We start from the raw sequence: 12,082 nt of genomic DNA, 5'->3' as shown, positions 1-12,082 counted from the left end.
GGCTGCACAGGCAGGCAAAGCCCAGGGAGGGGTTGTGTTTTGCTAGACTGTGAGGCTGTGCGGTACAGGAGAGTTGCTACAGCCTGCAGCTCAGACACTGCTCCCTGCTGACCTGGGGAAGGGGGTCAAAAGCAAGGGAAGGCTGTCTTGCAGGGACTGCAGAGGAGGAGCTGCTGCCTGATGCCCAGGTATCCTTGCTGCCCAGAGACCCCAGGAGCACGGAGATGGACACCAGCACCAGGGAGCATCCACAGACCACGTGCAGGGACAGAGACAGTTCCGCTCCCTGAGACACCCCGCCAGGGGCAGCGCACACGGGATCCCCAGTACACCGTGTGCAAGTGAGAGACTGTGTAAACAAGTTCTTGAAGGTTTATTAGTGGGTATATCAATGTGTTTGTTTAATGGTTATTTGTTATGTTGTAAATAACTAAATCTTGTAAATATTTTGAGAATTGTCTGTGAGGTTGCTTGATTGTAAGGGGAGGCTCGGGGGCACTGCAGCAGCTTCCCGGGGGGGCTGGGGTGGGCTACTGGCTACCGGGTACCCCAGGATCCCACTATTCGGATGAGAGCGCGTGTAGGGTCGTGCCCAGGGTTACACTCAAATGGGATTTTTCCTTTTTGAGACTTTTATTCTTCCATGTCATGTAGCTACAAATACACAAAACAATATCAGAGCTTTCTAAACTCATTTATATTAGTGTTCTGTTCACCTGCTACACATCTAGATCCTTCAGTCTGATCAGGATACCTAGCTAAAGGCTGGCATGCTCTTCTGTGAATAGTATGTATCCAGTCAACAAACGCCAAAGGGTCAACAAACGCCAAGGGTGGTATTAAAACTCATAAATATGAACAGCTATATCTCGTTAGCTTTAAATATCCAGGTTCTAACCTGCTGCTGGCTACAGCCTGTTGGATTTTTTTATCCCAATTTTCATCTCTAATAGCCAGGGTGGCCAAGTTGACTGTAGCAGTCCTATAGATCTTCCTGTTAAACATGCCTCAGCCACACAATGTAGATATGGACATGAAGAAGGAAGCAGGAGAGGGAAAAGAGGATCTTCCGCATTTACTCAAATCTAAGACAACCCTGAATTTAAGACAGCACCCCCCCCCAATAATTAGATTCTATATGTGGAAAATGTATAAAATTGTTATTATTTTCCATGTGTAGAATCTAATTATTGGAGGGTCATTTTAAATTTCCCCTCAGGCTGCTGCAGCTGGGAAAGCAGTGGCAGGGGATGGTGGGGGGAGTGGGGCAGGCAGTGGGGGAGGCAGTTGGAGTGGGGGCAGATGGGGGAATCAAGCAGCTTAACCTCTGCCTTTCCACACCTTTCTCCCTGTGCATCCACACCTGCAGCCTTGAGTTCCCCCTTCCCCTGTTTCTTTTTCTCCCCCCACTTCCTAACGCTGGGTAGGGGCTGGAGCCAGAGCCACAGCAACTGTGCTCCCACCTCATTCTTTAATCCAAGATGAGGGGCCTTCCCCCCATGTTAAATAGGGGGAAAAATCCTTGTTTTGGATTTGAATAAATATGGTACCCTTGAAACTGCCTTTTCTCTAAGATGGATGGTGGCTTGATAACAGCAATAGGTGTAGTAGAAATCTTACGGGTGCATTAGAAATCCTTAGTTGTTATCTTCTCAGTACTATCCAACTTATTTTGTTGGCAATGCAGTATTCTGTTCTGTGGCATATATCCTGTAGGGTTGGGAAAGACAACCAGTTTTCTACTCAGCAGACTGTGGATCTCTGTCACATCATTAAGATTAAATACTTAGTTCGCAGAAAGAAAAAGAGATTGACAAGCAATTTATTCTAGTGACATGAGCATTCATGCAAGGGAAAGTATGCTTGCTTTTCTCCTGGCAGCTGAAAGGCTCTGTGGTAGAGAGAGAATTACAAGTCTAGGGGATAAAGGGGATGCATGGAGCACAGATAGTAACTGCTCTTAATCTGGTTTGTATGGTATAAGCTGGTGAATCATTGTGTGGTGAGGCCCCTAGACACAATTTACAGCACTTTCTTTCATAGACTTGTTTGTTACACAGCCATGACATATACAAGGCATTTGCTTTTCCCATCTGCTTGACAGGGACAAACTGGCAAATTTTTAGCTGGAGGGAAAACAAATACCTTAGTAGGGCTGTGCAAAACAGCATCATTTTGTTTTGACTTCTGCTTTGCTGTTTCAAAGGGACAGTGTTTCATTTTGTCATTTTGTTTCACTGTTTCGAAGCACTGTTCCGTTTCACTTCGTTGAAACTGTTTCACTCTTTTGACGCATTTCAACATTTCGCCCATGGGCTATAATGGGAAATCATGAAAATGCCTATAACCTTGTTATTTCTTGCCTGATTTGGATGAAAATTACAGGGATGGTAGCTCCTCTGGAGGGCATGAAGTCTGCCAAGTTTCAAGGAGATAGGTGCAGGGGTTTTTGGGAAACTGCACCTCAAACTGCAAAAAGCAAAACTCGTGTCACTTATCGGTAGTGGCAGCCTTCTGTCATCCCACACAGTTGTGGGGGTCTACACCCCTGGGAGGACTGTGGGGTTGTGCTGGACTCCTCCCAGGAGTGCGGGCCCCTGGATCTGCACTTGGGATGACAGGAGGCTGCCACTGCTGCCTGGGACCAGCACTGGGCACAGGGTGTGCCCAGTACCTGGAAGACTGATGCTGCCACTAGCCCCAGGCAGCAGCACTAGCCTCCTGTCATCCTGCACGCAGGTCTGGGGGCCTGTGCCGCTGGGAGGAGCCTGGCAGTACTAGGAGGGCAGGTTGAGCTCTGTGGGGCTGGCAGGGCTGATTGGAGTACAGCCCTGGCTCTCCCTGCCTCCTGCCACTGGGTTGCACTCCGAGCAGCTCTGCCAGCCCCGTGGAGCTCAGCCCAGCCAAAGGTGGTGGGGGAGAGCCAGGGCTGTGCTCCGAGCAGCTCTGCCAGCCCCATGGAGCTCAGCCCAGCAGTGGGAGGTGGAGTGCAGCCCTTGCTCCCCCACCTCCCACCACTAGGCTGCACTCCGAGTGGCTCTGCCAGCCCTACGGAGCTGAGCCTGGCGGCGGGAGGCAGGGGAGAGCTACTGGCCAGGGCTGAGCTCTGAGCCACTCCGCCACTGGCTCTCCCTCCACTTCCAGTTGCAGGCTGAGCTCCATGGGGCTGGTGGAGCTGCTCAGAGCACAGCCCTGGTGAGTACAGCCTGGCAGCTGGAGGCTCTGCAGCCCCATGGAGCTGGCGGCGGGAGGCAGTGGGAGGTGGCAGACAGCCAGCGGTGGAGCCACTTGAAGCGCAGCTCTGGCTCTGAGTGCAGCCTTGGCCAGTGGCTCTCCTCTGCCTCTCACCGCCAGGCTCAGCTCTGTGGGGCTGTGGAGCCTCCAACTGCTGAGCTGTGCTTGCCAGGGCTGCATTCCAAGCAGCTCTGCCAGCCTCAAGGAGCGCAACCCAGTGGTGGTAGGTGGTGGGAAAGCCAGTGGTGGAGCCGCTTGGAGCACAGCCCTGGTGAGCACAGCCCGGCGGCGGGAGGCTCCACAGCCCCATGGAGCTGAGCCCGGCAGTAGGAGGCGGGGGAGAGCCATTGGCCAGGGCTGCACTTGGAGCGGCTCTGCCACTGGCTCTCCTGCCTCCTCCTGCTACCAGGCTGAGCTCCGTGGGGCTGGTGGAGCTGTTTGGAGCACAGCCCTGGTCTGTCCTTGCCTCCTGACACAGGGCTGCTTCGAAACTTGAAACATTTCAAAACTTTTGAAATGTTTCAAGTGCCCTCATCTAATTTTAAAGCTGTTTTGAAACCTTTTGTTTCATTTTGAGTTCACTGTTTCGAGCTTAAAATGCATTGAACAGCTTCAAAATGAAACACTCGTTGAAATTTTGCACAGTCCTAGACATTAGGGCCTCATCAAGCTGTGGTAGAAGGATGTCTCTTACCCAGGTCTCATAGACTCATATGCATGGGACCAGCCTTGAGGAAAATGTCCTCATTTCTCTGGCCCCCTTTCCTTCCCCACTCCTCCCACCAAAATGTGCACTCATACACTATTTGAGTTGGTCTAATAAAAGATAGTGGATTTACTCAAAGAACCTTGTCTGCACTCATACATATACATGCAGGCCCTGTCTTCCACTGCTTTTGGGGTGGCTGTGTGAAAGGGGAAAAAATTGGTTTTGCTTTGAAAAAACAACATGGTCTGGTATTGCCACCTTGTGCTGTAATGAGAAATTCAAGTTTCATGTAACTGCTAAGAGAGAAAATACAATGGTGGGGCCCATGGAGATAGATGCCATACACACCCTGTTGACTTCGGCAGTTACAAGAGCAGCAGTGTGGTTGCACAGAGCTCAATGCAAGTTAGGTGCCCAGATCCCCAGGTTTGTTGGTGCTTATGTGATGATTTCAGTATTATCTCTTAACATTATATACAGAATATTAGGTGTAGTTGGATATGTTTCATAAGCACTGAAAGAATCTTATAAATTGATGATACAAAAATGCATGCCCCTTCAAAGTATATAACATTTGTTTCTGTTTTCAGTTGTACTGTATTTGGTAAGGATCCAGTGTTGCCTGTATTCTTGGAGTGCGAGGGAAGGACTTTTTCCCTCTTTGGACAGACATTACTGCAAAAAATGCTCGTGGCTACCTTACTATAAAAGAATAATGTCTTTCTCATTTTTTGTCAGCTGTATTGCTAATAATACAATAATACATCATGAAAGCTGATGAGCTGTCAAAAGAAAAAGCAGAAATATGAGGTGTATGGGTTTTTTTCAGCTAAAATGGAGGAGTGTGAAGTTGGTGTCTCTACTATATTACTACTGCTGTGCATTTTTTTTCAGATTCACATTAAAAAATTCTGCTGGTAGAAAAATTTGGCTGGAGTAACATGGGATAGCATTACTTATTCAATCTGTTCCCTCGGTCGCTTTATCACAGGGACCATCGTGAATTTTTCTCCCTCAAACTCCATTTGATGGCAGGGTCAGAGGTGTTCGAGTCAGGGGTGTCTACTGTCATCCTACAGTCTTGCTTGTCCTTTCAACACCTTTGAAGTCCAGATTTTGCTTACTTGCAGAATTCTTGCATTGTTTCCTATGGGGGTAGAGGGTAAGGTTTCCTCATTTAAGGCAAATTTATAATTACCAGTAGTTTTATTTTTAATATAACTACCAAGTACTAATTTTAAGAATATGCAGATTTCAGCATTTCTGGTTTTTTGCATTGCTTGGTTTCTGAGCACTGGTTTCTCAAATTTTTATTTTTCAATAGTTTTTTAAAAATTTGATACTAAAGAGCTATACAAGCCAAAATAGGAAGTTTTGGCTATTTTTCCAGAGGGATATCAGAAGTGTAATCTGCAAGAGGTTAGTGAGGCTGATGTTCCAGTGTCCCTTCCTTTGTCCTTTATGAATTCCAAATGTTAATCCCCACAATATCCATTTCCATGGCAGCTGTAGGATGGGGGATGAACAGAGTACTCTGTGCACACAGGTGGTTTTTTTGTTTGTTTTTTTTAAACCCACCACCTTAGTAGAGAGGAGGCTGGGATAGAAGGGGAACATGTAACACTTAGCAGTGACACTACAATGTTGGTATCAAACCTGGAATATGTGAAATATATGTACTGATGTGACAAGAAATATTACTCGTTTGGAAGAAGCCCACAGCTTTTCTCTTTGTAAAGAATTTGGTTTCCATAGGAAAAACAGCATTTATATCTCCGATGCAAGGCCAATTTGCTCCTCATTCTTTCGCCTCAAAGCACCTGTTCTTTGCTCAGAAGTTGTTGAATACCACACTCTGTAGAACAGTTTTCTTATTCCTTAGAACTTGTAAGTTGCCTACTTTATTTTTCCATACAGTACAAAGTGCATTCTGAATACTGTGTATTGGGATCTTGTTCTACTTCATTTTGGCCAACCTCAATTTGTTGCTGGTGGGGTTAAAGATGTGATTGTCTCTGTCTATCCCTATCTTGTAATAAATGTATTGTTTTGATTCTGTTTGTCAAACACAGTTGGTTTAAAGAATTTTTCATTTTGTTTTGACACAGGTTCAACATAATGCAGATAAATCCACTAGACTAAAACTAGCAGATTTTGGCCTTGCAAAGCTGGTTACGAAACCCATATTTACTGTTTGTGGAACTCCAACATATGTTGCACCTGAAATACTTGCTGAAAAGGGTGAATATAGATTTTTAAGACTGTATTTTTCATTATGAAAATATTTGTGTACTTTGTCACTGATATCTAATTAATCTTCATATTATTAATATTTTAATACTTAACAGTGTATATTACATTCAGCTAGATAAGAAACAAAATAGCTCAGTAATTCTTGTTGAAATCGTGCCAGTGAAGAATTGTCTCTTTGTTTTGCCCTGAATGTTCTTGCTTTCCTCCTCTCTACATCAAGGTTATAATCCAAAGAACCTTAAAGCCCCATCACTGCAAAAGGTCACGGACCTCAGAGATCACCTATGTAACAATTTCAAAATATCACAGGGGACAAAGCTAGTTTTTCTTGGAGAATGTAGTATGGAATAAAATATTTCTTACAAAGTAAATATTTCTTCTCTAAAGGTTAGTTTTGGTAAAAAAGATATTTAACCTTTGATATGTATTTCCCCTAGGTTATGGCCTGGAAGTAGACCTGTGGGCTACTGGAGTGATACTCTACATACTGCTATGTGGCTTCCCCCCTTTCCGCAGCCAAGAGCGAGACCAAGAAGAGCTATTTCAAATAATACAGCTGGGTCACTATGAATTCCTTTCACCGTACTGGGATAATATTTCTGGTGGTAAGATTCATCATGTGTGCCATCCCCAAGGAGGTAATAGCTTCTATCACAGCTCAGATAAACAGCTGTGTCTATAAAGATCAGACCTCATTAAGAGCAAATATTTTCCTGCATCAGGTTGCAACTATCTTTACAAATAAGGCACTAAAATGATTATTTCTTGGTGATACTAAGAACCAGGGACTAGACTCATCATGGGGCTGCTTGCATTTCTCATTTAGTTGCTGTCTAAATTTCATAGACTTCTAGGGTCGGAGGGACCTATTAGATCGTTGAGTCTGACCCCCTGCTCCGGGCAGGAGGTGTGCTAGGGTCAAGTAACACTAGCCAGGTGCTTGTCTAATCTCCTTTTGAACACCTCCAAAGTAGGGGAAAGTACCATCTCCCTTGGAAGTCCATTCCATACTTTGGCAACCCTCATCATAAATAATTTCTTCTCATGTCCAAATCTACTCTCCTTCATTTTATGGCCATTGTTTCTAATAACCCTGAGGGGCACCCTGGTAAACAAAGTATCCCCTATTCCATGCTGATCCTTTCTGATGAGTTTGTAGACAGTCACAAGATCACCTCTCAGCCTTCTCTTGTGGAGGCTGAAGAGATTCATGTCCCTCAATCTGTCTTCAAGGGGTTGGCAACATCATTATCATTCATATTTTTACTATTATTATTTAGATTTATACATGGACCATGGGCAAGATCTGGCCTTTAGAATCCAGTCCATGATGCCAGAGCTGGGCTGAGCAGCAGGGAGCTACACCTGCACTGCAGCTGGGGAGTGGGGGAAGCAGGGCAGTAAAAGCTGTGGAGGTGGCTGGGTCAGAGCATCAAGTCATCTTGTACCTAACCTGGATTGTTCCGGTCCTCAGCTCTGAAACATTGCTGGCCACTGGTCTAAAGTACCCCTTTTGATGTTAGGTGTTATTCATTCCTGTTTTCCAGGTGGCAGGCACCAACCACCCGGTTCCCACTAGCCAGAGCACGTACTATGATTGTATGGGGTTCTCAAAATTAAATTTTCTATCTACCTTTCCTGCTTGCTTGGAAAAACTGCGCTTTTGTTTTTGCCTCATGGCATCTCACGGAGGAGGAGATGTCACCAAAGGACTAACAGTTTAATTTTAGTCACTGGAATTACTCTGTGATAGCTATGGTGATTACAGGGTTCAGTAAGTACAGGCATAAAAGCATGAGAAGAACTAAACAACAAACTTTAAATGTGGAACTGTAAGCAACCTCTGCAGAGTCTTGGTCTATATATCACTAACTAGCTAGCTAAGGAACCATCTCCCAGTTCTCTCTGTCTGCTGTTAGAGAGCCTCTTTTAGTCATAACTTCTGTCACTACAATAGCCATGCAGATTGTTGTTAGCTCTGATGGGACACGAAGACCTCACAGTGATATACTTTTTCCCTTCTCTCCTTTTCTTTTTGCATAAAATAGCAGCCAAAGATCTGATAAGCAGGCTGCTGGTAGTGGATCCCCAGAAGCGCTACACAGCTCAGCAAGTTCTTCAGCATCCCTGGATCAGAACAGCTGGAAAAACCAACAGTAGGAACCTGCAGAGGGAAGTGACAATTAATATTGAGCGCCATTTTCGGAGCCAGCGCAGGAAGGAAGTTGCAAATGAGGACACATGAAGTTCCTTCATGTCAAGCTAGCCTTCTCTCTTCTGTGTCTCTCCCTTTTTTTTTCTTTTCTAAATGAGTTGGGCCCAGGGTTTGTTGTTGGGCATTGTTGCTTGCCCTTTTTCTAAGATTTTGAGAATCTGGAAAAGTACAGGATGGTGAGGCCAATCTCCACTGATGTTACTGCGAGTTGACTTCAAGTGAGCATTGGCTTGGTCACCCAGTGTGTCCTTTTTAATACTGAATTGGGTCTATGTTTAACTACACAGTTCTTTTTTGTAGATTAAGATGCGTTTCTGCAGCTAACATTAGTGATCATTTGGGGAGATTTTCTATCCTTATTTTGTATGGCAGCTGCCAGAAGCTTTGTGTTCCTGGAGCCTTGTTTAATGATCAGATGTACACCCCCTGCACAAACTTCTGCACCATGCCTTTACACAAAGTACTGTTAGCAATAGGAAGTATGAAAAAACAACTAAACAAAAGTATCCTTTAGCTAAAGGACACATTAGACATGATACCGAATACTTTGATTCAATGTAAATAGTGGTGAGCTAATCCAGGTACGGAAAAACTTGAAGCCGTCTTCTTTCAGTTGTGTGTTGTATTAATATAAGGGTTGATGCAAAACTATGTGAAAACTTAAGTATGGAGGAGGGAATAAAAAGTGTTTCAGCCTTATGTACAGATTTAAATATTTTGCAGTACCTTTTGGGAAACATCCTCTGTTAGTCATTCTTGGAGACTGGGCAAAAGACCAGACCATCAATCTATTATGGCTACAATAACTTATTTGTTTCTATGCTGATTCATTTTTAGGGCAAGGTATAAGGCCTTGCTGTGTGATGCTGAGGAGGACCTTTCTTCACATTCTGGGAACAAATCTGGCAGTTTCTGAGGGAATTCTGGCTTCTTTTTATACAGGAGTATATCAGTCTTTTCAAGATTAAATTTCACAGATTCACATTGATGGATCTTGATTCTCACGTACTGAAGGAGGCAGAGTCATGGAACTCCCTTTGTGACCTGCTCTTGTTAGCACCCATGCTTCAGTTTCTCTTCCCTTAACTTGGTGGCTGCTTAATTGCCTTTCTGCTTTGCTGGTGTCTTGTGCTAACTTTTTCCTTCTGGTGCCTTCCCTGGTGTCTTTTCCTCTATTTCTCTCTCCTTAGGGTTTCACTTGGAAGGGCTAGAAGTATGACTAATGAAATGAAATTAGACAAAACACTTAACTCAGGAAAAATATTTAGATTATTCTAAGGAAAAGTCTGTCAAGGGAAGTCATAGAAGTTTCATTGCTCAAGTTATTTAACACTGGACTCGGTAAAATAAAAAAATAAAGAAAAAATAAGGAAAATAATGTGGTCCTTGTATGCGATATACCTTAATACATCTTTTGTATTTCATGCTTATTTATTATCAACCCAAAAACTAAAAAGGATGTTAATTGGTGGTTTACAGTAAACTGTCCAACAGCTCAATAGTTGAACAACAGCTGACATTTTAAACGTTATAAGCATTGAGTTAAAAACTCATGGAAACGAATAGGTCAGTTCACATTGCCAAACTTATCATTGCAGTCTCTCTCTCTGTAGATACAGAAAGAGAATGCCATACCACTTCATAATCAGAAACACACTTTTGTAATCATAAAGGTTAGAATAATTTTAAAGCTGAAAGCTAAAACTGTGCAAATGAGTAAAATATGACAGTTGAAATCTGCTTCATATCACTGAGTGGGAAATTGCACCCTCAGTGAAAAAGTTGAACTAGATTATGTTCAATGCATACTGAATTGAATTCCACAGCAGATGTTAACTACTAATCAAACAAAACTCATCAACTTTTAAATTATTCCAAGAATTATATTTACATGATATACCATACTTTTGTCTTTAGGCTCTGGTTAAGTAAAGCCTTCCTCTTCAGGAGAGAAGTAAAGCATATGCTCTTGTGCTTTCCTGGACAGAGATGGATTTCACCATGTGCTTAAGTGCATTCCTGAGTCAGGGCCTTAAAGAGAACCAGTATTAAAAACCTGCTTCTGGTAATTATGTCACAGTCATACATTCCCCACAGCAAACCTTTATTAATTCTATCACTGACATGAAACTATGGAAAAACATCTTGTGACAGACAAGATCAAATATTACACTTCTTTCTAAATTAAAAATAAAATTTGAAGTGACAAAAGCATGTTGCAGAGACAGTGAATATTTCGGCATTTGCAGGTCACCTTTAAGAGCACAGTGTGTTGCTCCTTTCATGGTAAATAGGAGACAGGGCACACCTGTAAAGAATATAAAAGGGATTCTTTATTTTGGGGTCTTGTTCTCTTCGGCTTTCTAGATACCTGATGACTAGGCACAGCCTTGTGCTACCATACACAATCTCTTAAGTCTCAGCCCCAGACTAAGGAGGGGAACTGTAAGTATGCTTGGAGGCAGCATAGAGCTGTTGATCTTGCATAAAGCTGAGGCACTCCAATCTTTAGCCTCAGGTAAGAGATACAAAGAGCTTCTCAATATTCCTCCTCAGGGATTTTGTATTTTTTTCACTCCCCTTTCAGTTGTTCCCTTCTTTTTATTTTCCTTCTGCTCTGCTCTTCCCTTGGCTCCCTGACCAAGGGGTAGGATCTAGAGCCACCCAGTCCACAGTACTTGAAGCTAGCACTTATCAGCGACTGCTGGCAGGTGCACCTGGCTCAGCCATGAGAGCTCAGGCAAAGCAATCTGGCAAAGGGAGGTGGTTCTGAAAGCCCCATCCTGCCTCAAGGACTTCATAGAATCATAGAAAATTAGGGTTGGCAGGGACCTAAGGAGGTGTAGTCCAACCCTCTGCTCCATCCTCATTAAAAAATTGGGCGACTGTGGCATTGATACCTACACAATCAGATGGATTGCAGATTGGCTGAAGGGTTGTACTCAGAGGGTGGTGGTGGACAGGTCACGTTCGACCTGGGGAGAAGTGGGCAGCGGAGTCCCCCAGGGCTCAGTCCTTGGGCCCGTGCTGTTCAATTTCTTTATCAGCGATTTGGATGACAGGGTGAAAAGCAACCTGTTTAAATTCGCCGATGATATGAAAATTTGGGGTGAGGTGAGCACACTATTAGGGAGGGAAAGACTGCAGCAAGACCTGGACAGGTTACAGGGATGGGCTAGCAAAAACAGGATGCGCTTCAATACTGACAAGTGCAGGGTGCTGCACTTCGGCAGTAGTAACCAGCAGCACACTTATAAGATGGGAAACTCCCTTCTTGAGAGCACGGAGGCAGAAAGGGATCTTGGAGTCATTATTGACTCCAAGATGAACATGGGCCGACAATGCGAGGTTACGGTTGGCAGGGCTAACTGGACGTTGTGCATCCACAGGTGCATCTCAAGTAGGGCCAAGGAAGTGATCCTCCCCCCCTGGGCAACACTGGTCAGGCCACAGCTGGAGTACTGCGTCCAGTTCTGTGCGCCCCACTTCAGGAGGGATGTGGACGATATTGAGAGGGTCCAGAGGAGGGCCACCCGCATGATTCAGGGACAACAGGGCAGACCTTACAATGAGAGACTGCGGGACCTGAACCTGTTCAGCCTTCACAAGAGAAGGCTGAGGGGGGACCTGGTGACCGTCTATAAACTCACTAGGGGGGACCAGAAGGGTTT

At 44.4% G+C, this 12,082-nt stretch overlaps 1 protein-coding gene across 1 annotated transcript in view; it reads left to right on the top strand.

The window, feature by feature from the left end:
* DCLK3 (doublecortin like kinase 3) overlaps positions 1 to 11,265 on the top strand; it is a 24,903-nt gene extending 13,638 nt beyond the window's left edge. Inside the window, exons 2-4 of the mRNA XM_019508983.1 lie at positions 6,052 to 6,184; positions 6,634 to 6,801; positions 8,245 to 11,265. Coding sequence (XP_019364528.1) covers positions 6,052 to 6,184; positions 6,634 to 6,801; positions 8,245 to 8,441 — 498 coding nt within the window. The 3' untranslated portion in view covers positions 8,442 to 11,265. The remainder of the gene's footprint in view (positions 1 to 6,051; positions 6,185 to 6,633; positions 6,802 to 8,244) is intronic.
* Positions 11,266 to 12,082: the final 817 nt, after the last annotated feature.

The sequence above is a fragment of the Gavialis gangeticus genome, unplaced genomic scaffold (genome assembly GCF_001723915.1).
Source record: "Gavialis gangeticus isolate Ggan-Ray unplaced genomic scaffold, GavGan_comp1, whole genome shotgun sequence".
NCBI classification, from domain to species: domain Eukaryota; kingdom Metazoa; phylum Chordata; order Crocodylia; family Gavialidae; genus Gavialis; species Gavialis gangeticus.
This window is presented reverse-complemented; position numbering and strand designations above follow the sequence as displayed.